General features: G+C 41.5%; 2 protein-coding genes across 2 annotated transcripts; one reads left to right on the plus strand and one right to left on the minus strand.

The window, feature by feature from the left end:
• Positions 1-2479: 2479 nt before the first annotated feature.
• Positions 2480-20887, plus strand: atp10b (ATPase phospholipid transporting 10B). The gene is made up of 21 exons (XM_068714591.1): positions 2480-3059; positions 5447-5651; positions 5883-5968; positions 6273-6379; positions 7910-8041; positions 8264-8391; positions 8683-8935; positions 10041-10231; positions 11643-11801; positions 12495-12996; positions 13131-13231; positions 13318-13444; positions 13566-13750; positions 16107-16374; positions 17253-17329; positions 17413-17538; positions 17635-17835; positions 18007-18087; positions 18236-18340; positions 18598-18785; positions 19638-20887. The coding sequence occupies exons 1-21, from the start codon at positions 2650-2652 to the stop codon at positions 19894-19896; spliced, it is 3891 nt and encodes a 1296-aa protein (XP_068570692.1). The 5' UTR covers positions 2480-2649; the 3' UTR covers positions 19897-20887.
• Positions 20850-26382, minus strand: fbxl3l (F-box and leucine-rich repeat protein 3, like). Its single transcript, XM_068714595.1, has 5 exons — positions 26224-26382; positions 24435-24789; positions 24036-24158; positions 23628-23799; positions 20850-23295 (listed from the first exon to the last, which is right to left on the minus strand). Exons 2-5 carry the CDS (start codon positions 24786-24788, stop codon positions 22652-22654), a joined length of 1293 nt encoding a protein of 430 aa, XP_068570696.1. The 5' UTR covers position 24789; positions 26224-26382; the 3' UTR covers positions 20850-22651.
• Between the last annotated feature and the right edge of the window lie 952 nt (positions 26383-27334).

Below are 27334 nucleotides of genomic sequence, written 5' to 3' on the forward strand. Positions count from 1 at the left end.
GTCTGAGCAGGGCCGAGCGCCAGCCTCAGGGGACATTAACGCAGAGAGCCATAGATGTGGAGGCACTCTGTGGACTCAACTGTGGCTCGCTGGCTGCAGGGACCAGAGCGCCTGCTGCAAAAAAAAAAAGACAGGAAGAGAAAGAAAATAAAAGGGCAAGAAGAGTCGTCCATCCATGCCTCGACTTCTCCCTGCATTCTCCCCTGATTCCGCAAACCCGCTGCACTCTGCAGTGCACTGCACTTTCTCCCTGTCCTGACCACTGTTACAGCCCTTAAATGGATGCTGTTGAATTTTTGATGGTGCAAAACACTGAATATTTAATATTTAAAAAGATTTTGTTCTAGCATGGTCTAATACACAGCTAATGTTTGATTTTGAATTTGATAGGACCAGAAGAACACAATGAGAGACAGAGGGAGGATGTTTTAACTGAGGAAATATATGATGAACATTATGAATCAGAATTAGGGATAAAAGCAGGAAATGAGGATTTTGAGATTGTTAAATGGTTCAGACCCGCTTTAAACACTAAGAGAATCATGTTTGAGGATTTTATAGCTGTAGTTTGATTTTGAGATAAAGAGAAGAGACCCACATGGCTTGAGTGTGTGTGTGTGTGTGTGTGTGTGTGTGTGTGTGTGTGTGTGTGTGTGTGTGTGTGTGTGTGTGTGTGTGTGTGTGTGTGTTCGTGTGTGTGATGCTTCTGGGTGTAAAAACTCAAAACTATGTAAAAAGATAAAATGGTGTAAAAACTGATGTAATGCGACATGTAACCTTGTTCCAGGTTCTTCCATGCATTGGTAAAAATACAATACTGTTCCCCTCACTATAACAGATGTATTATCTCACTACAGTAGACAGATGGTTTGTGCTAAATTGGCCCGCTCTCTCTCTCTCTCTTTCTCTTTTCCTCTTTTCAAAAAGGGCATTAGTGTTGACATGTAAGAGAGGGGGGGACAAGGCAGATGCTTTCTACTTTGTAGTGTTTCCATGTCACTGGAGTAATTAGGAATGCACAGACCTCTGCTCTGTGGAATCGTGTGTGTGTTTTGTTTCCAAGAGTGTGTTTTGTTCCTGTGTGTGTCTGTGTGTGCAGCGTGGACTCACAGCTGCGCTACTGTGCACTGGGCGTGCCAGCCAAGCCAAACCCAGTCAGAGCTGACAGGGACGGGTGATAGGGTGAGTCTGGCACGCTCGCGTCACGCCGCTCACCCTGCTATAAACGAATCGGATGGAAAAACATGCTGAGCTACCCAGCAGAGATGAACCCGCCTGTGTCAGCTGTTCAAGGACAAAACAGGAAGCCATTTAAATTCTTTGATTGATAATAAATCACCTGCAAGGTCGTACATGGCACCCGTTAAAAAAAGACAATAAAGGCTCATCTATCTGCATTTGGAGGCAATTTTCCAATACCGCCTCTATATGCTGTGTATCAAATATTTAACCAGGTACATAAAGTTTCATTACAATGGCTATAACTGTGTCTGAAATTTAAATTCAAGTACAATAAACGAGTGACCCAGTGCAAATTTGGCCTGATTAAACAGGTTCTGGAGCCTCCTCTGGAAAAGACAACATATGTCAACATGAGGAAGTGGAAGGCATCCTACATGCATGCCATCTGTACAAGAAGATACTTTGTTGTAGTCCGTCAAAGGTGAGAGTCTCACACACACATGTAAACAGATGCATTCACCCTATCCTGTGATCATGATCAAACTTTCACCTATCAACATCTTGCTAAAGTGTCTTTTATTGGCAAGACATCTTTAATGCTTTGTACACTGACCTCTGAATTTTCAGTGGACGAGGGGAAAGTGAACATAGAATTATCTTACATGCACCAATAAAGACTCGTTCTAATTCTTATCTTCAGTCTTATTAAGAGCAATAAAGAGGTTTTCAGCGTCATTAAACACCATGGACTGTATTCTCCATCTGTATACTCCTGAATGGGGTGTTTAAGTTCCCTCTGCTGTGTTCATTCACACTCTGCAGACTCTTCATATATGTTTGCCCCGAGCATTCGTTGCGCTCTACTCGGTGTTGTGTTGTCAGTTCAAATCTCCTTATGACCCACTGCACCAATTTTCTGCTCTGGGAATATTAGATTGTCAGCTGTGCATACCCTATTATTGGTTTGTTGGTTTTTTTTTCAAGAACAACATCAATGTGTAAAGTATTAATCGCAATAAAGACTACTTTACTATGCAGGTCACTGATTCATAATGCTGGCGTGTGGATGACTTCAAAGACTTGAAAACAAGTCTTTGAATTGACAACAAAGTTAAAATCAGCTGGAGCACCCTCTGCTAAATTTGTGACTGTAATCGGTCACTTTATTTCCCCTCTATGAGAGACTTGAACACCTTCAGTGCAAGGAATGCAAACACACCTGTCAGTGCGAAGGGCGGACTCAGAGGAGGACTAGGTGTGCTGTAATTTGTTTCAACCTGGTGTTAGACCTCACACACACACACACACACACACACACACACACACACACACACACTCACACACAGACCCATTCAAGGAGAGGATGGGCCTGTAGAGAGTACTTTTACCTTGAAGGAGCTAAAAGTATTGAGAAGATGGGGAGGAAAAGTTGGTAAGAAGAGGAAAAGAAAAACACACGGAGCAGTTATGACGTTGAAGAGTCCCCTGGACCGGGTGAGAGATGCTCTGAGAGGTCAGAGAACAAGGGAGAAGGACCTTCGCAACTTGGTTTCCAATCTGCCTTATGAGGGCTTGGGGAAGGCGAAGCAACCCAACCGCTACTTCCCTGGCAACGCCATCAAGACCACCAAATACACCCTCCTCCTCTTCATCCCCATGAACCTCTTTGAGCAGTTTCACCGTCTGGCTAACATCTACTTTGTGGGCCTGGCTATTCTCAACTTTGTCCCCGTAGTGAATGCCTTTCAGCCAGAAGTAGCTCTGATCCCCATCTGTGTCATCCTGTCTCTGGCGGCCCTAAAGGACGCCTGGGAGGACTTCAGGAGGTACCAGTCGGACAGGAAGCTCAATAACACACCGTGCTTCATCTACAGCAGGTAACTGATTCATGTCCTGAATATAGAAACAGCGCAGTTGTGCGGTTCATGCATGATGTAGCGAGTGCCTAATAATTCTTATCATCCAGCATGTTGTCTGTGAGAGTGTGTAGATCTCTGTGATTGTGTGTGTTTTACCTCCTCTGCATTTCAGCACCCCGTGAGAATTTTTGACTTGAAATGGAAAATGTGTGGGAGATTATTCCTCTTTTGAAGAGCCTCACAACAATATATATCTCTCACCATCACATTGTGCACATTTGACGAAATCCTCATCTGGGTGTTGCGTCAGCGAAGACAGTACGGTTAGCGGTTATCTATTTTTGAATTACTGGTGAAGGATGAATAATTCACAAATGAGGATGAACACAGTCGTTTCAAAACCGTTCACTGCTCTGGATGTGATGTGAGACTGGAGGCCACTCCAATGATGAATCCTCACACATTCAACCTATGGAAGGGTTTATCATTAACCAGCATTTGCTTGCTTTCAGATTTCCCATTGTTGGGAAGTGCAGCCTCAGCTGGGGGGAAAATCCTGTATCTTCTGTGTGTGTGTGTGTGTGTGTGTGTGTGTGTGTGTGTGTGTGTGTGTGTGTGTGTGGTGATAGGGTCCAGGTGGCCTATAAGTGCAGACCCAGATGTAGCATCTCGGACACTTCTGAGAACGCACCAGTCCCTCTGGGCCTGTTAGCGGACGCTAGTCATCTTTGCCTCACGCAGTCAGATAAACAGCAGTTGAGTCATGGAGAGCGGGCTCTCGTGGGTCTCTTATTGCTCGCTGGGTGGGGATGCTAAAGCTCCATTTTTGGGCTTGTAAAGATTAGAACAGAATCGATCGGCTGGGATTTCTTTGAAGCATACAAATGTTTCCAGAAGAAGCTCAGGAATACATTTTAGGGCTTCCACACACTTCCTCGTTTTCTCTATCAGGGCGAAGTTTATCCATCTGACAGCTCGAGGAACACACATCCCCGCAGTGCATGTTGAGGTCCACGTGGAAGGCTTTCAGATGAGAGGGATTTAACTCTAATTCACCAGACCTTCTCAGATGCACGTCTTCATTTCCTGTCACCCTTCATCCACATGTTGTTTTCAAAGAGGTGTGAAGTGTGTCTGTTTGAGCATGAGTGACTTATCTTTGGGGTCATTCTATCAATCTTGTCTCCATCTCAAACTCTTGTCAATCCAGCTGCGCTCAAACGTACCGAACACTTCAGCTATTAATCATGCTGATTGACTCCTAACAAGTCATTGTGTTGTTAAATATATCTAATTTTATCGTCTGCTCTCTGCAGAACATGCAGTCACCACACTTAACAGACTGTTCCTTTCTGTGCTTTAAGAGTCATAAGTTTTAATTTAATCTACAGCACATGTTGTATGAATGTGACTCATATCATACCTACTATCAAACCAAATATTAAGTGTCACTATATTTCTTGAGATTTGTCTTCCTAACAAATTACTACTTTTTAAAGAGACACATCGGGTGGCCAAATTCACAAGCAGCAAAATTTGATGATAATTATTTGTCAATGTGAGATCTTTAAGGCAATTGGAAATGTGTTTATTTCTGGCAGAGACTTCGATGAGAAGTTTAATAAAAACAAATACATATTTCCCAAAATGTCAAAGTATGTAGGTGTAGGATCACTGTCAAACAAAAACTTTCTGAATATGTCTTTAATGAAATGTACTCTGTACAATGTGACAATAGACAATTCACTTTTGAGAAATGAAGTTCCCATAACTGGAAACTGTTAACTAGGCTGTCTGACATACAGAAGACGTACATAAAGCTTTTCTGACTGTAGAGAATATATTTGTGCAATCTGGTAAGTATAATCTAAACACAACATACTAAAAATAAACACCCCCCCCCTCTTGGCATTGTTTGAGGCGAGGTGTGGTGTCATGTGGCAGCCACCCGATCAGGTCCTACATGCAGGGCAGCATGCCTGCAGCTCTCTGTCATTGGTGGTTAGTCAGCTTGATGTGCAGGTTCAAACCATAATGCATGTGGCTCTTTGGAAATCCTCAAACTCTGGGAACAGCCTCGGCTCATAATGTGTACTGTCTTTCTCTGAAAGTTTCCTTATTCCAAAGCACATAAACACACCTGGGACGCTCTCCAAAAACAACAGCATTGATTTTTCATTTGGTTGTATTGTTTATTCCCTAACTTAAGCAGCTGCTGTGATTATTTTATCCATACGGAGTGAGTCAATATTTAATTTGATTGCACAAACATAGACAAAATACGCCCACTGTGCCAATATTGTTAATACATGTGAATAAAAATCAATATAAAAGCCACCCAGGGACTGTATATCTTTATGAAATCATCTGTAATAACTGTTGGTATCTGACATGTATGATTTCAGGAAGGATAAAAGGTTCACAGAGAGCAGTTGGAAGGATGTGCGAGTGGGTGATTTTGTGAAGGTGTTTTGCAATGAGATCGTCCCTGCAGACCTGCTGCTCCTGCATACATCAGACCCCAACGGTGTGTGTCACATAGAGACATCCAACCTGGATGGAGAGACCAACCTGAAGCAGAGGAGGGCGATGTCTGGCCTCTGCATCTCAGTAAGGAATACCACTTCTGAGTTTCACTTCTCTGCTGTGTTTCCTCACAGTCTTCCATCGCCATTCCCTCTGTGCTGCATCACCTTTCTCCTCCTCCTTGTGACTGACATTTAACACAACAACTGTAACATTTCCTGAACATCTGCGGTAAATGCGGATCATTGTGTCAAAGGCTGTAATGACAGTTTACATTTGTACTGTACTGACTTTATACCTCCTCTCATTTCCCAGGATCCTGAATTTGAACCTGAAAGCTTTAACAGTGTTGTGGTGTGTGAAAAGCCCGACAACAATCTCAATCATTTCAAGTGTTATGTGTGAGTATCAACTACACAGATCACATGGATTCCCCAAACAGTGCCTTTAAGCCTTTCAGAGAAGCCGAGCAAAACTAATTCCAACCCACTCGCTGCACTTTCTGATGCCACCAGAGGCATTATTGGGGCTGTAATAGACTATAATCGATTTCCTCAGGCACCACAGCTCCTAACAGCTGGTCTACCATGGTGTCCAGCCATGGCCATAAAGGAGGGAAATTGCTAATGGGTAACATATAAGCAGTAATGAATATCTAACAAGATCTGACAGTACAAGAAGGTTTCTCACTTTCTCCTGCTGCAGAGAGAAACCTGATAAGGCCAAGGTGGGTGCTGGAATAGAGAGTCTGCTGCTACGAGGCTGCAAAATGAGAAACACGGACCACGCTGTTGGCTTCGTGGTGTATGCAGGTATATTCTCCATTGTTTCAGCTGTTTCACTGCTTTGACCTTAAGCTTTTAGTGTTTTTGTCCAGGGCCATAGTCAGAACTGTAGAAGGCCAAGATTCCAGATTTCCCCATCACAACCCCACCCAAAGCTTTCTTCTTCTCACTGCCAACCAAACTCTGGAAAACATTTTAATTCAAAGTATTTTTGCATATTTAGCCTTGCAAATGTCGAGTTATACTTACTGTACATTCTGTCGCCCTACATTACAAGGGTTAGTTATTATGGTGCAGAACACTTCCTTTGATTCTAATGTGAATGTTTGCGGATCTGTGAGGCTGTAAAAGGCCTTTTCACAGCAGCCATGTCGACATGTCATTGTAGGGTAAGCACAGGTGTAATTAATAATAATTATAGCCCTGATCCATTTAAGTTGACCAAGCCTCTGGTATTTTGCATGCTGGATCACTGGATTGGCTGTGGCTCACACTAATAGACAGGGACCATTATTCATTATATCACATACACTTGTGTTTACCCTGCGTGACAAAGTGTCTGCTGTGAAAAGGGCCTATAAGATACAGTAGTGTTTTAAGCTAAATGCTAAAGGAGCTTTAACATTCTGAACATATCAGCAAAGAACTATTTGTTGTGATAAAGTGAAAGATAAAGTGTAGTATGTCTAACTAAGCAGAGAATGAAGTCGCTCTTCCTCTGTGTGTGTTGTCATGCAGCCTTGCTTTGTTGACTAGTTTGCTAGTGTTAGCACTGTTAGCTGTGAGCCGCCATGAGCCGTCCACATGTTGAGAGCCCAAGCATGGTAACATATATAGCTGGTACAGTGTAATTACTTATTCTTCATCTTAGTTTGGCATGTTAGCATGCTAACATTTGCTAAATGGCACTAAACATGAAATATAGTTGCTAATGGGAATGTTCGAAATAACGTTTTTTGGTCATGAACTTAATTATTAGACAACTTCTCAATTACTGTGACCTGATAATAATGCTATATGAAGGATCACCAAAGTTAATACAATGATGCACCATCTGGGACAATGTGTCAATACATTGAGTAGCTGTTTTATGGCTGATAGGACAAAAGTTTGACTTGCTGTTGTCAAAGGAAAAGTCAGAGGATCATCAAAGGCAGTAGGATTCATCTTCTAGGGACCACAGATGTCTGTGCAAAGTTGCTTCATGGCAATTCATCCAATAGCTGTTTAGATATTTAAGTCTGGATCAAAGGGGTGGACAAACCAAATGATAGACAGACTGACATTGCAATATCTAGATCCATGTTGGCATGGTTGATAATATCAGTCACTCTTAAAAAAAACATGTGTTTGATGTGTAATAATTTACCTTCAAATTTCCTGAAACATTACAGAGGACATGACCTCAATGTCCGAGTGTCATGTTTTTTGTCCTTGCATTAGCTGCCTCAAAATAAGCATGTTTTAAAATATAACAATCAGTTTCCCTTGGTGTTCACTGACCATTTGGAGAACCTGTTGGTAACTGAATCAACACCTTCTGATCCCACCTTTAAGGCCATGAAACCAAGTCCATGCTCAACAACAGCAGGCCAAGAAACAAGCGCAGCAAATTAGAGCGGAAGCTGAACATAGACGTCATCTTCTGCGTCATTCTCCTCCTCAGCATGTGTCTCGTCGGAGCAGTAGGTCAGTAATGAATTACATAAGTTAACCATAAAATCACTGTACATAGTGGTTCATGATTAATGATTTTACATTGATGAAGAGATGTTTGATTTCCAATAAAATATAGGCCCAAAAATATACTAGTAAAAAAGGGAGTTGACAGGGGAAGGTGTGGTGCCAAAAATAGCCTTCCTCCCTGCGCGACAGTCTGTGTGATTAATTCCCCTGTCCTCACACATGCAGGTCACTTCTTATGGCTGCAGGCGCTGCCCAGTGTGCCCCCTTACCTTGTCCCCGACAGCAACGGTCACCTGGACAGTCCCAGTCTGTCTGGCTTCTACATGTTCTTCACCATGATCATCCTGCTGCAGGTGGAGGAGTCTGACAGTGTGTACGAAAGAAAGTATTTAGTGTGTTTTTCTTAATTTCTTAATTTTCTTTTTTGTCTCTTTTCTCCTCATTTCCTCTAATATCTTCTCTTTCCACTGTCTGTCTCTCAACTTAACACTTGTCATCCCATGACCTCTTTTTTTCACTTTCTCGCTCTCTCCTGTCTCTCTCGTCTATATTTCAATATTCTCCCCACTCCAACTTTCTCCTCTCCTCTCCTCTTTTTTCCTTTCCTTTTTGTCTCTCTCCTCCCCTCGTCTCCTCACTTGCAGGTCCTGATTCCTATCTCTCTCTATATATCCATTGAGTTGGTAAAGATTGGTCAGATCTACTTCATCACCAATGACATCGATCTGCACGATGATGAAACAGACAGTCGCGTGCAGTGTAAGGCCCTGAACATCACAGAGGACCTCGGACAGATTGAATACATCTTCAGCGACAAGACGGGGACCCTCACTGAGAACAAGATGGTGTTTCGCAGATGCTCCATCATGGGCACTGAGTACCCACACAAAGAGAATGGTAAACTGAGACATTTTATTTAACCAAAAGAGCTGTTGCAGCACTCATCATAGGTCCCTATTTATTTATATATACACTCGAACAAAAAACAAACAATAATCCGACATAGCACTATCCCAGAAGTCATCAGATAATTAATCTTTACTTTGGTCATTAGCTTAAAAAGGTCTGGATGAACCTTCTTTCTACTTGTGAAACACTTTAGTTCATCACAGGATATCTGAGAAACGTATTACTGAACTACACTCACTTTGACTACTGCTAACACAGCACATAGCAAGATAGCACTGGCATGGTAGTTTCATCGTTCAACCAAGTCCCGACCTACTGTGCTGTGATTGGCTAGTAGGCAGTAGGCCTACTCATTGCTTTGACTTTTTGGCTCATTTTGATCATTGGAGAATTTTGCCTTCGATTTTCTGTAACTTTTTAGCATGAAAGTGGAATTAGCACCCTTTCCCCTCGCCAAACTATACATTTTGTGCTATTAGTGGTACAAGTTTAAGAATAGTTATCTTGTCTATACATAAATGTTTTTCTGTGGTGTCCCAGTGCACGATGCGCTCAGACTTAGTGAGACTACATGATATGTTGTGATTCTGAGCAGTTTGTCACCTGTTCACTTGGAATACACTTCCTGTTTGTCTCTGCATGTGAAACTTAATTTCCCGTTGTGCTGTGTCATGATATGATGATGTTGATCTGCTTTTTGTTACTCTTGTTTTATTGCCTTGCTGTTGCTGCTTTGTCTGTGCACTTTGTAAACTCTGTATTTAAAGGTGCTATATAAATAAAGTTATTATAATTATGATAACTCTGTCTTGCACGTGTGAATCCAAGCATGGATTCTTTTCAATATTACAATTTTCACCCTGGAGTAGAGTTCCCTCTTCCCTAATTTATTTGGGCTAATTGAAGTATTTTTGGGGGCCTTTGATTCCACCTGGGTGGGGCTGTCTAATCCATGTCTATAGAGTTTAGAGTGTTTTGACACTGAAATTGTAGTCGAAGGCTTCACATTTGCACATGACTTGACCTGACATATAGTCCATATAAAATACAATACATAATGTATGTATCAACATGTTTTTTTGGGGATTTGCAGCCATCCGCCTAGCTGTCCTTGCTGAACCAGAGTCAGGGGAGGAGGTCATCTTCAACCAGCAGCCACAACCCCCACAGACTGGATGGTCCCTGGATACTGAGGGCACCGACCCTGACGACACGCCACATCACCGACTCAAGAGCAAGGTCAAGGGAAATGCCCAGAGCGATGTGGCCTTCAGCAGTCCGCTGGTAAGATGATTGCTTAGTCAGGAAGAAAAGGCAGATATTTAATTCATAGTGGGGTCAAGTTATGGTTTTTGTCCATCTTGATATTATACTGCGGGGTCACAGGAAGCCATCATGGGGAAAATGGTGATCAGCATTTTGTTTTGCTCATGCAGGAGGTGTAGTCGTCAGGTAGTTGACTCAAGGCCACCCAGAGGGGCACACAAATTAGACTCATTCTTCTTGATTAACAAGTGTACTTAGTGCAGTTCTAATCATGACTGAGTAGCACAAATAAATGGCTCAAAATCAAACATGAGCATTTATTGTGAACTGGCCCACTATCAACCTAATGTAGGGAGCTGCGATGGCTACGGACACGTCTTGTCTTACCACTTTTATGTAAAGGGAATTTAATCATAATGACCTTATTGAGTTTATGATGATGTCTTACCATAAAAACAGCATTAAGAATGCATTTATCTGTCTGCAAATGTAACTTTATCCACCCATCCATTTATCAAAGTAGTTACCCTGCTCATAGTGATGAGGAACTGGAGCATGGATTGTGCGAGGGGCAGGATACATACTGGTCTATCACATGATCATTATGTTGAAAAGTAATAGTATTATTTGGTGGATTCAATTTAGGTCATCATTATATCAGTATACAACATTTATATAATCAGTATTTTCTGCTTCTTATAATTTGATAAGTGGTCTTATTGGGTAATTATTAACAATACATAAATGTAAATGTCATGTATGTTTCTAAGATCTAGAATCGGTCTTGTAATTGGTGACCTGATTTAGAATATTATTTTCCATGTCTAAATACCCACTCAAAAGACCTCAATGTGTCATTTGTTTACCAAAATCTCACCCATCCTTGTGTCAAAAGGCCTCATGGTCCCTGTCCCCGCCGCAGATGGTCGAGCTGCTAGGTGTCAGTGATAAGCACATCCATTTTGGCTCAAAGTTGCCCCTGTGTCTGTGACGGGACATATGGTCATGCTGGGCACCTTTCGGCACAGACCACTGATGTCACATAAACTGTAAACGTGCACTATAGATTAGTCATAGTCGTCTTGATATACAGTACAGTAGCTCTGTGTCTATTTTCGTCCACAGGGCAAAGAGAGGCCTGGAGACACAGGCTGAGACAGAAAAAGTCTTGTGTTTATTCCAGCAAGGCGGCACAAAGCCCATCTTTGGTTTTCCTCATGCTGTGTCTCTAATAGAGCAGAATGTTTGTATGAATGAAAACGTCCTCCCTTCCTTCAGTCCTTGTGTCCTTCCTGCAACAGTTCCTTGTAGCTACGTGAGCAAACAAAACTGGATAAAAATGTTAAACAGTGAAAGCTGAATGTCAGCAGTAAACAGTTTATCAACATGAGCTTTTAATTAAAAAACTGATTAACTTTTACTCCAACAGGAAACTGAGGTGATTCCAGACAGGAAGCTGCTTCAGCAGATTAGCAGGGCAGGGAGCAGCCGCGGCAGCCGGAAGACAGATCCTTACCTGGACTTCTTTCTGGGCCTCGCCATTTGCAACACGGTGGTGGTTTCCATGGCAACAGCTCAGAGACAGAGGGTGAGCGCTTCATTTACTGTGGATGGGAAGTAGAGATGGAGGCACAGTCAGGAGAGGAGAGATGGACAGATGATTTGTTCTCTTGAAAATCCCAGTATGCAAACTTGTTTTAAAAAATGGCAAACTTTTCTACTAGAAAACTTTGTGAAGAATCTATTAATTGTCTCATTCATTATATAAAATAGATCTTTAAGCCTGGTGCCCAGCCATGTGGCTGCAGTACTGCAGCAAAATCTCCATAATTTAATCAGCAACACACGCAACAATTAAGTTAAAATTCTTCTTATTAACCTCAAACAATTAGTTTAATTTGGAAAGTTCTCTTCAATTGTTTAGCTTTAAGTTTCTGTTCGTTCATCAGTGGTCAGTGCTAATTTTCTTTCATCTTTAAAGCCCCAGTTGAGCCACATAGTAAAGGGAGATTTGCAGGGGCAATCAGGGTTGTCTTTATTAATTTTAGTGCTTGCTGCTCTTGACTGTGCTGTTCTTAGGTCTGGCAGATGGGAGAAATATGTGGGTTTTCCCTTGAGTTTGTAATTAAAGGTAAAAGTACAAAAAGAAACGAAGTGGAAATGGATGAGACGGTTTTAAGAGTGTTTTTGTGTTATCACCATATGGGTGTCTGGGCAAAAGGGTGACATAAAAACACTATATGACATACAAATTTCTGTTTTCTTTGCTTCACTTTTTCAGGTTAGTGGGTTTCCGCGCTCTGGTCAGGAAAACAGCTCACTGGATACTTTGACAGAGCCTGTCTCTCTTCGCCATATTTTCACCTCCTGGCGGCGCAAGCCCAAGAGAGATCGCACCATATTAGAGGACTCAGTTGTAGAGGAGGACCATTTTAACCCCCCTGTAAAAAAAGGGGAGGCTGGAGACACCAATGGGCTCCAAATGTGTTCGCTCCATGCTCCGTCCGACAAGACCTCAGATAATCTGAGCTATGAGGCAGAGAGTCCAGATGAGGCAGCCCTGGTGTATGCAGCCAAGGCATATGGCTTCACCCTGCTGGACCGCACCCCTGACAGTGTGACAGTGAGGCTCCCATCTGGCGAGGATCTGGTGTTTGAGGTGCTGGACACCTTGAACTTTGACTCCAACAGGAAGAGAATGTCTGTTTTGGTGCGACACCCAATCACCAAAGAGAATGTGTTGTACACTAAAGGTGCAGACTACGCCATCATGGAGCTACTCGGTACACTACACTAGTGTAACTACACTAACACACATTTATTCAATGATACCTTTATTAGTCAATACGGAGATATCCTGGGTCATTTCATAATTCACTATGAAACCATATAAATTAATGTGTCATATTATTTTCAGAACATCTCAGTGGGAAGCAGAAGAATATAGCAGCAGGTACTCAGCATCACCTCAACTGCTACGCTAAAGACGGGCTACGTACACTTTGCTTTACAAAGAAGGTGCACATCTGATTTGTTGATATTTACCAGCATTGTTTTCTTATACTAGATGAGCTCTGTTCATCTTCTTTCTGCGTGTGCTGCAGATTGTGAGTGACAAGGCGTATGAAAGCTGGTCAGTGAACAGACAGAGAGCTCTGGCTGCTATTGACAACAGAGAGGAGCTTGTTATGGACACTGCAGTGCAGCTAGAGACAGACCTCTCCCTGCTCGGTAACATACATCAGCCCAGCACGCACCATTCATGATAAACACTTAAAAAACATACTATGAATCTGTGTGATAAGCTCTGTGTTTGAATAATGCCTGACTTTGGATATATGTCCTCCTGCAGGGGCGACGGGCATTGAGGACCGTCTTCAGGAGAGCGTCCCAGACACCATCGTGGCACTGCGGGAGGCAGGGATCCAGGTGTGGATGCTGACTGGTGACAAGCCGGAGACAGCTGTCAACATCGGCTATGCCTGCAGGCTACTGAAAGAGGAAGACCTGGTGATTAACATGAGCTGCAAAAACAAGGTAAGGAGGCCGCTGCTGAGGGTTGGCTGTTTGACTCAGAGCTGCTTTTCTTTACTGATTAAGTGATGCATGATGGAACATCTGTGATTCACTTCTTATACCACAATTAGAATTTATTTTGGAAAATCAAACATGACGTGAAAATGTTAACGTATTTAAAGCGGCATTTTTTTAATATAAGCCAGTTAGGTTAGCTGAAACCAGTGGCGATGACTGAAACCAGTGGGAAACAGTTTGCTGGCTCCGTCCATTGGTAACAAAATCTGCCCACTAGTAGTTGCCAGGCAACAAGCAGAGACTCCAGGAGGTTAACAGTCCAAGAGATAGTCAGCCTCATTTTTACACATTAGACAAACACGATACAATTCATTAATGAGCCTTAGAGGTGCTTGTAGGTGAATTTTGTTACCTTTGTACAGAGCCGGGTTAGCTGTTTACAAGCTTTATGCTAAACTAAGCTAATCTCTATTTGCAGTATCTTCATATTTACTATACTGAGTGGTGTAGATATTCTCTATAATAGACTAAACTTGCATCTCTTAATGATCTTTACCATATACTCTGAAACATCCAATTTTACTTGGGGGTAGTTAGTTAATCTTATCAGGAGATCTTACCAGACCTGTCAAATAATATCAAAGCGGATATTAATGTGGCAGGATTTTTCAAAATAAAGTGAAATATCATTCGCATAAATAGATATAAAATGGGGTGTGTTATGTACTGTGATAGATTTGTGATTATGGAAATAAGGTGGGGGAGGGCAAACCTGGCAAGAAGAATTATCATGATATCAGCTTAATAGGGCTGTAAGAATACTACTTTATTTATTTGTTGTTGGGGTTTTTTAATACAAAACATGAAATTACGTATTGCTTGCGTGTATGCCTGAATATTGGAGCCACTCAATATGAAGCGCATGAAGTTTTCAAATGAATAAATCAAAAGTAAATATAGTAAAGACCTGGAGCGTTAGAAGCTAACAAGCACCACAAACTCCTCTTGAACTTTGTCCTTTTTCGTGATTTATATTTCACACATCACACACATACAGCGTGTTTCTTAGGGCAGCATTGGCTGTTTTTGATGGTCATTCAGTCTCGTATTTTCCAAGCAGTAAGTTCAGGAGGTTTTACCTGAGAGTCCGTCTCCCTCCAATTTAAGTGGCCAAACCTTTTCTACTACTTTTACATTTAACTAAAGGTCAAACGCTCACATTTTCATCTGAGAAAGATAAGGTGTCAGGTGTGGGCCCTGCTTCTCTGAGGTCATTAAAGCCCCTTCATAACAACCTGACCATGTCCTAATCATCCCTGGCCTCAAATAGACTGAAATTACCAGCCCGCTCTAACGGATACATGGGGAGCTTTCTGGAACAAAGGCCCTGCTGCGCTCTTCTCAGAGGGGACTAGTCATTGATGATGAATGGAGGGAGATACCCCCAATACAATATCTACTGCTTTCATATCTAATTACAAGTCTAATTTTCGACCCCCAGGGGAAATACCCCTTTGCTCATATTGGTAATGAACTTTTTTTTTTCTTGTTTACCACTGTAACTCGATGACCACCTGAGGGGTGCATTCCCACAGTCATCTCCCAACCACACCTAATGAAATTTAACCGGCATTAGATAGATGATCTAAAAACAGGATGTGACCCAATTTTTTTTCATCATGTCCCTTTTCCTTTTGGCTAAGAGGCTGGAGTTATTTACAGACAACAATGATGAGTCTGATGGGACCACAGTCTCATAATTGCTTCTAGTCAGACATCATGAACATGACTCAACAGCATAGAGAGTCTTCTTTTTATGGATTATAAGAGATGTCACATGTCCCAAGTTAAGACTTATCCTCTTTTACTTTGTATTTTATTTAGCTCACCACACTACCTTGTGTGTAGCTAAGTCAAATTCATTAAAAATGTGTAATAGGCCTGCCATGAGCAATACTTTTTTTAGAATGGATTAATTTGATGATTATTTGATCAATATATTGTTTTGTCTATGAAATGTGTAAACTGTTAAAAAAAAGATGCCCATCCCATGTTTAACCAAAGATGATATCTTCATATTATTTATTTTGTCCAAGCAACTGTACAAAACCAAATTTATTTAGTTTACTATCTCATAAGACCAAAAAAAGCAAAGAAAATCTTCACATCTGAGATGCTCGAACTGGCACGATTTAGCATTTTTGATTGGAAAATGACTTAAATAATCAATTGATTATCAAAATGGTTGGCGGTTATTTCTCCACAACTAATTGTTTCAACAGCTTTAGCTTGTAAAATTTCATAATACTGAAAACAACAATGTGATCAGCATCAGAAATGGCCAAATGGTGTTTTGCAGCTCGAGTGCACATCCATCTTAGACTGCTCACTGGAAGAGGTAAGGAGATACAGTGAGGACCCTCGCAATGTGGATACAACCCAAGACATCTCTCTGGTGATTGACGGACGCAGCCTGACCATGGCTCTGTCGTCAGACCTGCAGGACCGCTTCGTGGACCTGGCAAAGCGCTGCCGCTCTGTGCTCTGCTGTAGAGTCACGCCCTCACAGAAGAGCAGAGTGGTGAAGGTGGTCAGGGAGAAACTTAAGGTCTTGACCCTTGCTGTTGGTAAGAGCATTTTCTTAAGCTTTTCACAGAAATCCAAATGCATTAATAGGGTACTTTTAATCTCACTTCAATGTAAAACAAAAGAAACAATAAACTATAAAACAGTATCAAATTAAAGTGAAAAACAAAGTTTTTGTTTGAGGACTCCAAATATAACTTGGGTAGTTATATATATATATAACTTGGGGAATTTTCAGCAAAAAATCCATAAATTGATTATGAGTGTGTACTGCTGGGATTTTGTTATACTTACATTTAGACATCTCACATTAGGAAAAGCACAGGTGTAAATATTCCAGTGAATGGTGGCTGGATTCCATTTAGCTGCTTTAGTTTTAGGTTCCTGGTATTGTGCATGCTGGCTCATCGTCACACTGTCAGTACATGCTGGGACAATTAGTTAATGTTATTAGTAAAACCTGTGATTTTGCAACTGTGACAAGTCACAATGTAAGCTGTGAAGAAGACCTATGAGAAGGAAAGCAAAAAGCATTGTATGGGAAATAAATGTTTTTGTGAGAGAATGCAATAAGTGTTTATAGAAAGGTAAAAAAAAAAAATAGAAAGGTAATTCTTTCAGGTTTTCTACTCTTGATCTTATCATCTTTGAGCCATTGAACCTCTTGAGAAATGTATTGTTGGACATTAGACAAAAAAGTCTCATTTACCTTGAATAAAAACAAATTCATACTAAACCATGAAATTAATTTACTGTATATACTGATGCAGATTTTTTTTTACTCCTGGCAGACTTTAAATTGGCGTCCTGCATTTTATTTGTATTAATGTATTAAGACCAATCAAGTCAGTGGGTTTTAATACATTTTCTTCTTTCATAGACTACTGTTGTTGAACTGATATTCACTCTCTGGTTTCAGGTGATGGTGCAAATGATGTCAACATGATCCAAGCAGCTGATATCGGCATCGGGCTATCCGGTCAGGAGGGCATGCAGGTCTGAACTGAGGTCTTTAGCTTTGAAGATGTTATTTGTTTCTTCTACTGCTCTCACTGTCCAAAACGCCATGTCATCTGCAGGCGGTCATGGCGAGTGATTTCGCTATATCTCGCTTCAAACACCTGAAAAAACTTCTCCTGGTTCACGGACACTGGTGCTACACTCGACTTGCCAACATGATCATTTACTTCTTCTATAAGAACGTGGTGAGTGTCGTCTCTACGTTGGAGCGCTCTGCTGTCTGAATAAACATCTTGTCTGGATTTCTCAAGTAATCATCTACACTTTCATGTGCTTCCCAGGCCTACGTGAATCTGCTGTTCTGGTATCAGTTCTTCTGCGGTTTCTCTGGCACTGCCATGATCGACTACTGGCTGATGATTTTCTTTAACCTCTTCTTCACCTCGGTACCGCCCATCATGTTTGGGATTATGGACAAAGATGTTTCTGCAGAGATGCTGCTGGGTGTTCCTGAACTGTACAGGACTGGACAGGGTACAGGGGTCAGTCACAGTAGTAGCTACGTGTTTATAGAGTTGGGTCATGAGTAAAATGCATCAAATATTTTGCTAATTTTATATATTAATTATATATTATTGTGTGTGTGTGTGTGTGTGTGTGTGTGTGTGTGTGTGTGTGTGTGTGTGTGTGTGTGTGTGTGTGTGCTTGTTTAGAAATACACGTTTTCAACTTTCTGGATCTCCATGCTCGATGCCTTCTATCAGAGTCTGGTGTGCTTCTTTATTCCATATTTGGTAAGCGAAAGGTTTGAATTCTCTGTCTTCGATCAAATATTGTGCAAAGTTGCTGTTCTGTTATGGTGCGTCCTCTGAGTTACCAGTTATTTTACTGGCTCAGTGCTTTTTGCCTAAAATTTGACCACATGTATTTTCTCCCCGACAGGCTTACCAGGATTCAGACATTGATATTTTTACCTTTGGAACTCCTTTGAACACAATTTCTTTATTTACCATCCTGTTGCATCTGTCAATAGAGATCAAAGCCTGGGTGAGTGCTGAACTGATGGATATCTATTTCTAGATATAATCACGGTATATACTCCCTGTGAACCTAAACTCTTATTATTAAATACTTTCAGTCTGGTCTGCATTTTATACTCATACGATGACAACAACAACAAAAATATGTTAATTTCAAACATGATTTACATTAATCCAGTGAATGCAATAAAAAAAAAATCATAAAAAGACAAATTGGGTTGTTATCAAAATATGTGATTGGTGTTTTATGCATCTGTCTTGCAGACGGTGGTTCATTGGGTAATCATGCTGGGCAGTGTGGCATTGTACTTCATTGTGACGCTTGCCTACAGCGCCATCTGTGTCACCTGTAACCCTCCGTCCAACCCATACTGGATCCTCCAGAGCCAGATGGCCGACCCCATGTTTTACCTTATCTGCATCATCACCACTGTGGTGGCTCTGATGCCCAGGTACTAGTCATTTAATGTGCCCTCGTCATTGTTACTGAATCGCTTTTTTTAATGTACTTATTTGAATACATTCTGCCTTGCTCTATTGCATACCTTTGAAGAGCATTGAAGCAGCAGATTGTTTTTTTAATTGTCCCATTTTCCTACTTTTATCTCCTGTTATATGTATACTTAAATTAGGGGAAATGTCAACAATTTTCACGCTGACATCTACAGGAACTAAAATGAGAAACAAATATAAACTTCAGGAAATTTCCTACCACATATTGCACTTGGAAAGGCAAGAGTTAAAAAGCAGCCTACTCTACACTGCTATGCAGGAGAATGTTGAACTCTTCACTGTTCTTCCTCATAAGACAACGTATGATAAAGAAAATATGGTTATCATCGGATGCCCCGCTGGATCTTACAGGTTGACACTCTCTAACTAGGGCTGGTACTAATTCTTCTTTGTTTTGAATCAATTAGTTATTTAGTCTTTAAAAAGACAGAACATAACACCTCACACCTAGAGCCCAAGGCACTGTCTTCAAACTGCTGTTGTAGACCTCCTTCCGCTCCTGTTTAAAACTAATCAACTCATAATTATATTATGTATGTGTTATTTTGGAGTTTGTGTTTGACTTGTGAACTGCTAAAGGTTGTTGTGGTGCATAAACAGTCTCGGCAGATTTGTAATTAAATAATGTTAATTGTAAAGTCCAGGAATAATCTGCACCACGGCTCGGTCTTTCCTCCTGGTTGCTGATGCGTCTGAAAGTGCTGATATTTAGAGGGAATGCTCTGATTTACATCAAAGAGCCGCATATTTTTCACTGGCCTACTTTCTCACCACCACACTCTCTCCCCCAGGTACATGTTTCATGTGCTGAAGAACTCTATCGCCCCCTCCCCGCTTGTGCAAGCCAGGCATCTGGACCGGCTGGACCCCTTCACGCGGGACGAGTGGATGAAGGAATGGAGGAGCTTCAGGAGCACGAGCCAGGTCAAACGCTCCAGGTTGTCTACCCCACCCTCTCCCACCCTGGAGACCCTTGCGGACACTTATCCCCAGTCTGTCACCCCCTCTGATGTCATGGAGGATGAATTCACACTGACAGAAAACTATTAGAGGCCTGTACACACATGAGAAGCTGACTCGTTGGCAACTTGAAGGAATAAGATAATTGTTTATTCAGAAAATGATAAATATTCCTCATGATTGGATGTATTCCAGTTTGTTTTCATTTTTGGGGAAATACTCTTCTTCTTGGACTTGTGACAAATCATCGATTGGGGTGATGGGTGAGTAAAAGTATGTAGGCCCTCTCCTCCTTACCCTCCTCATAACAAGCTGCCATAGTGAACAAATAAGCCTGTTACTTTCCTGATGGGTTTTCCGAGCACAGTGGTAACCCACTTAGTCATGCCACCCACCCCTCCAAAACGTGGCACTTTTCCAGAACAAAATGCTTAGCTTGTTTAATATATTCCTCTCACCTAGATACCCTAAACAGTCACAATGCATCCTGTCACTGAGGCGAACACGTGTGTGCTTTACAGATTCTGGCTGTTTAGAAAAATTCATGTTTTTATAGGCTGGGCCTGTGACGGTTGTGTGCATATTTTTGTATCTATAGAATTTGCTATGAAAATACACATAAGAACAATCAAATTGTGTTTATCCCAAGTATGTGTGTGTCATCTTATTTCAGATACAGCATCTAGATCAAACAAGCAAAAAGATAAATTCAGAAGAATCAGAAGAAAAGGCTTCTAAGCTACAAAGTCTGATGCCTTTTTTTATGTAAATGGAGTGTGCACAAGCCGAATCCACTTGTAAAAAGGGCTGAGTTATCATTGGTATACTTCATTATACAGTAGCAGCTCTGCTTATATAAGGTCCCACTGCCTCTACGTAGACCATTGCTGCTCTCTAGTGATGAAAATTAAAAGCTGCAGAAAGGTCAAAAGGGACAAAGTCAGAAAGCTTGATCATATTGTAGTCACAAGAATATGCAAGTTAATTAAACATATTTTAATTGATAATTAAATACAGCATAAATAAAAGAAATAGCAGTTGCAATGAAGCATCACATACATGAACAAATGTGACACATTTGTAAATACAAGACTTTTTTAACAGCTGTTTTAATGTATTGTGTTACAGTGTAGCACTGGATACTGTGGGCCTATTGTGTTTAATGCACCAGAACTATTTTGCACAAAATAAATTGCACAGAAATCAAAAACTTAAAGGAAATGCAACAGGAGTTTGGCACAAAGGCCTCTATTTTGAACACAGTAAAGACATCTGGTGTGAAAACCTTTATCTGTTTAGCCTGTGCTTCTAGATGAACAGATATGTCCATCTATAATTAAAAAAAAATAAAGTGCATGTGGTTTGGTTGTATTGTGTATCGTGTAGCCCACCTTCACAATTCCAATTGTAGTTCAGGGTCTTCATATCATACCCCGTTGCATGGGAGGTGAATTGGAGAGGGTCTACAAAAATATAGATTTTTAGGAATGTGTCTACAATAGCCCAATTTAAGCGAATGACTCTAAGGTGCAGAGAGGCCTGGTGATACAGCTATACTGTCCTGTGAGTTCAAACTCCCATGCATTCATATGTAGCCCTGTTTAGCCCGTACTTTCTACGTTGACATACATTACTTCAACACATGAATATTTACAGTCAACATTTATTATAACACCAAAATTGTGACCCACAGAAAAATAAAAAACACAAAATAATAATACCCGGGATTTGATAGTCAGTGTGATGGTACCATAACGTTGGTGTGCTTGTTGGAGCTCATTTGAATCCTAAAGGAAAAGTTGTGGTCAGTACTCACTGTTGGTTTGGTTGGATGGTTTGGTTGGATGTTGGATGTATATTTTCGAGAATTACTGGGCACGTTTAGAAGATGACATGGATATATATTTAGTGCAGAAAGAATGGAGTTTATCAATTTAGATTTTTTTTTTTTTTTCATTTAGAACACTGGCTTTAAATGACAATTTGAAAGGAAAATAAAATCAATTTCAGCTGTGAAAAAAAAGGATAGTAGCATGAATGGTTTAGATGTCTGAAGCTGAGTTCAATATGTTACAGCACCATTTGAAGCCTTTAGATTATTTCAGATGTTTTAACTGACAACTGAAAACCAAATTAAAATGTTGTAGTTTAGGATTCATTTTTAAATTCCACTGACACAAACACAAATAGACAAGAATACAAAAGATCCATTTGTGTTTTACATGAAGCTGTGACTCTTGCTCTGCCTCAACTGGAAACTCCTGCTCTCCCTGTGCTGCATTAGTATCTATTGTTAGTCCTTTTTCTAACAACGGCTGGATGCACCAAGCACGGCCTCAAACTGTATCCTGGGAACTGTAGGAAATCACTAACTTAAGGAGGAGTAGATGAGACGATTTGAGACTTAAAGGGATGTAGCGATAAGGTAAAAAGAATAACATTTCACCACAACAAAAGGCCTGAACAACACACACTGATGATAATATGGAAAATGCTGTTCAGTGTGATGCTTTTTATATGCTTTTAATATTAGCCAACAGATGGCAGATCCACATCCTTTACGCTCGATGGTTAAAAGGTTGCAGTGAGTGAATTCAGACCATCCTTCACAGAATAAAAGAACCTACTCCATGCAAGATTTCACATCACAATGTCTATGTATAGAGACAAAGCTCACAAGATAGACAGACAGTTTTTAAATGAGAAAACATTTTCAGGCTTACATCAAACCTACTGCAGGTAGAAATACAAGTGACAGCTTTAGAAATGACCCATAAACACTGATGACTTACTGCCAAAAAAGAGCCTATCACACTGCAGCCCTCCGCTCTGGCTTCACGTCAGCCTACCAGGTGGGCATCATATCAGGGAACCACATGCGGCCCAGGTGCTTGGACACCTCACTGTTGATCTGCTCCATGTTGTAGCTGCTGTCTGGGATCAACACCTCCTCCATGATTGACAGCTGAGTCAGCCTGCCCCCGCACATCTTTACGAACTCCACAAAACCACTGCAGGTCACTTCACACTCGCCTAGCCCGATGGCAGTCAGGCTTTTGCAGCGTTCGGCAATGCGGATCAGCTCCTCGTCCAGGGGCTCAAGGCCGTTGGCGCAAACCACGAGCTCCACCAGCCGAGGACAGTTCAGACCGATGCGACCCAGCATCTCTTTGCTAACTGTCCGACCAAAGTACAGGTGGGTGACGGGAGTCTCCTCGAGGAAGAAAGGCTCAAACTCATCCTCACAGAGGAAGAAGTACATGACGATGTTGACTTTGGGCGAGTGTCGGACCAAGGCCTCCCAGCTGCTTCTCTTGATGCTGTGAAAGTGTGTCTGCCCGGGGTTTTTGCTCACCACGTCAATGCGCAGGTGGTCCAAATGGACGTGTTTTTCAGAGGAGAGGGCCAGCAGGAGCTCGTCACTCAGGAGATGGTAGTTCAACGCCAGCTCCCTGAGTCCATGGCACTGGTCGGCTACACACATTATACCTGAGGACAGAAAGAGAAGTCAGAAAAACATCTGAATGGGAACAGAAAAAACAAATCAAACTAATAATCAGCGTGGCTCTAGGGATTCAGTCCACCACTTTGGTCCAGATTGAAATTTCATCTATCTTTACCTGTGAGATAGTCACAAAGTAAAGCAACATGGAGCATCCTGGTGGCCTAGGGATTAAATACACTGACCATGTAGTTGTAGTTCAAGCCCGGGCCAACACATTTGTTGCACATCATTCCCCCTTTCGCTCTCTCTTCTCATTTCTGGCCCACTCTCTACTCTGCTGACTAATCAAAATAATTTATAAAAAATGTGCAGTGACCTGCTGGGGAGACATGAGGACAACTGCTCATCTTAAGCAACTTTAGGGTGTTGCTGTTGTTGGCAACCAGCACCTTCAGGGACGGGTCGTCTACTGGCGTGTCATCAATCTTGATAGAGGACAGGGACTTGGAGTTGACAAACACCACTGTCAGTGCAGACACAAAGTGAGCCTGAGGAGGGGCAAACAATGCTGATTAAACCAAAATTTCTTACACCAAATAAATGTGCAGGATTCTTTTTTTCATCATTTCACTGTACAGCAACTATGAGGGATAAGGGAGATGATAGCAGACTTCAAGGTGACAAACGGAGGACATGATGGGACTAATCGACCTCTTGGCATGTAACAAAGGAGGCAGCAGTGGAAGTGTTGATATGTGCGTATGAAGCACAGACAGCCTCTTACCTGAGATACATCCATGAAGCTGGGCCGCGCTGTGGAAATCAACCCCAGGGTCTTAATGGTACAGTTCACCAGCTGGGAGAGAATGTCACAGGCCGCCTCTGCAGATTCTGTGCAGCTGTCCACCTGATTTACCAGCAGTGAGTCACCATTTAGGTAAAAATAAGAAAGCACACAAAAATGAGGAACGGAAAGACGGAGGTGTACTACACAAATAATCTCAGCCCTGAATGTGTGTTAAGCCCACTAATGCCTAGGCAGTTGATGCGTCATGATCAATTCTGCAGCAGATGGTTTGGATTAAGGAGGCCACATATTGTTTTCAAGACAGCTGTGTTGTGAAAATGGAGGAGGAGGTGACAGGAGAGAGAGCAGTGGGTGACAGCAGGGAAGGGCTCTTACCTTGAAGCTGACGTACTGCAGGTGCTGGGCATGCTTCTTAATGATCTGCTGAATGAGGTCAGGGTGTGTGGAGCGCAGGTAAGACGTGGTCGGCTGATTAAGCTCAAACTCAAACCTCCTCCACAGATCAGGGGTGTGAAAGACGTCATTCCAGCAGCGACACACCGACGAGGCCCTGGCCCGGTCAACAAGAGACAGATGATGGAAGATCTGCAGGATGGCTAGGTGGGGCAGGTTACCCCAGTCCTCTGCTGAAGTCAGGGCGAAGCTGGACGTCCCTCGCTTCTGTCTTTGAGCCCTCCTCTCATGAGAGGGGAAGCGCTGGCACTTGAGACCTGACCTTCCTCGTTTCATTCTGAAACAAATCAGCACACAATGGGATCATGAAATTAGGAACTGTTCAACGTTTAAATGCAAACAGTAAAGGATCAATGCACAGCGCGTACATTAGCATATCAGTGCATATTATACCTAACTATCAGTGTATTGTGATCTGACAGACGCAGCATTATCTAACTCTTTTTAAGGTTGTGGCTGAAACCAGGAAAAGTTTTGTTAATTTCACCTAAAATGAAGTTAGTTTCTCCCTCCCTCTCTACATAACATATTGTAGTTGTTTAATAACTAGACCTCAAGTGGTAAGTTACATTTTCAAATAGCATATAAACAATGCGTGTCATTTCTTCAACAGGGGTTTTAAGGATAAGCATCTCCATCTCTGTAAAATCTTTGTTTTTAACACCATGTCGGTAGTTTACAACAGTTCAATTTGAATCAGTATCATTACGGAAAATGTCTATTTTAATCTTTTACCAGATTTTTTTCAACACACTGACTGGTATTAATTCTATTAAATCAATGATACATAATAATAATAATGATAAAATAATAATTATAATAATAATAATAATAATAATAGTTTATTACATTAATTACTAATTCTATCAGTTAGTTTATACTAAATCTACCACTAAGTTCAGTGAAAATGCAAAGTGCACTGCTTGTGTTCTTCCATTGTTTACTGAATTAATAAAGTATAACTTATAGCAAGCTTGCCTGCATGAACATGAAAACTGCCTCTGCTGATATAAGACCTGAGGCGTCTAAGAATGGTAAAACTGTATACTGATGAATATTGAATAATAGCAAACTCACCTCAAAGACTTGTCAAAATACTTGGAAAAATTCAAAGTGATGCTGAAGCCTTTCTACAGAAATTCCCGCTGTCTCGTGGAGACAATCTTTCACTGGGTCCCAGGATATTTTGATGTAATCTCTACGCATGAACCACCAATGTGGAATGTCACACTCATTAGGTTCATAACTGGGGACTCATATTTTCCACAGCATTGCAGTATTCATCTGAATGTGAGCTGATTTAATTCTGTCATCACTGGCCTTGCTTATTTATCTTCTAAGTAGAGTTACATTTTATGTATCTTCCCAGACCTGTTCTGAGGCTCCAGATACAGGGTTTCAACAGTAAATTGCTTGTAAAGTCTGCTCACAGATATGTTGGTTCAGCCTATAAATAACAATTTACAACATATTTTGTTGATACTGTGTACTTTCAGACAGCTCGTTAAGAGCATGATAAATACTGTAGATACAAACTGCACTGCATGTGTTTAAATCATTCCTATCAACCATTGAACTGAGCTGAACTACAGTGAAACGCACCACCTGTGGCATCAGGTACACGTTTACTGAAATCTAGACGCTTTATAAGCACAAGACTCATACAATTATAAAACACAGAACAAACGGCATGAAAACACGTGTTACTTACATGAGCAGCTTACAAACTACACTTTCCTCCCAGAAAGGCCCTGCCGTTGGAGGAGACAGCGTTCACTTGGAGCCATGGCTGGAGATCGGTGGAGAAACGCTGTCTGCTCCTGATATAAGACAGCAGGAGCAGCTCCCATAATAAGCCCTCCTCACGGCTTTGGCGCACAGCTTGACGGGCGCTGCCGAGCAGCCGGTACACGTGAGCAGGAGAAAACATGGATCTGCTCGGCGGCATCTCTAACCACCAGCATGCATGCAGAGAAATATAGGCAATGTCTACATTAACAGGGGGAATACACGCTCCTGCGTTTTCTTATTAAAGCAGCTTTATCTTTGCTTTGACTCATTTACTTACGTGTGTGTGTGTGTGTGTGTGTGTGTGTGTGTGTGTGTGCGCGCGCGTGGGTATGTGTGTGCGTGCGTGCGTGCGTGCGTGTGTATTGTGACCCACGAGCTGAGAGCACTAGATATATGTGCACGCCTACTGGGAAAGTAGGTCAGTGTGTCAAAATGTGTATGTGTGAAAGAGAGAAATTTATAAAAAGTCTATTGATCTAACTTTCAAGCAAGGTATATCTATGTATGTGTTCCAATGCCCATACTACCATACTATTTAGTAAGCCAGGGAGAAAAAACAGATTTAGTATGTTTTCAATACCTCGTGTGTCATACAGTGCGCCAAAAATACCTGGATGTCCTGCTTCGTCACATTTAGCAGTATGAAAGCCAGCATACTTTTCTGGCTATTCTGAACCAAAATCCTCTGCGTAGTGGATATATGAGAAAGAGGGTCAAAGTTCAAGGTGCAGTGTTATGATGCAGTAGTATGTCCCAAATACTACATGCAACGGTACGTACTTTGTAAGGGCAGCTGCAGTATGTACTAAAAGTAAAGAAGTCAAAATATCCGATTTGGAACGTCTGTGTGTGTGTGTACTTGTGCTTTGACAGGCCGACTGTCAATCATTGGTGCTTCTTCATGTTTTCGTTCCCTTTTCATGCGGCTAATTAAAGCCTTTTAAGCATTTCTGATCCTTGTTTTGCATTCATGAGCACAATATAACAGTCATCTTAACCTCTACTAACTCCATGGCCAGGCTTCAGCTTTC

Source organism: Cebidichthys violaceus, unplaced genomic scaffold (genome assembly GCF_023349555.1).
Source record: "Cebidichthys violaceus isolate CVI_PGR_0920_01 unplaced genomic scaffold, fCebVio1.0.p SCAF_2, whole genome shotgun sequence".
Classification (NCBI taxonomy): Eukaryota; Metazoa; Chordata; class Actinopteri; order Perciformes; family Stichaeidae; genus Cebidichthys; species Cebidichthys violaceus.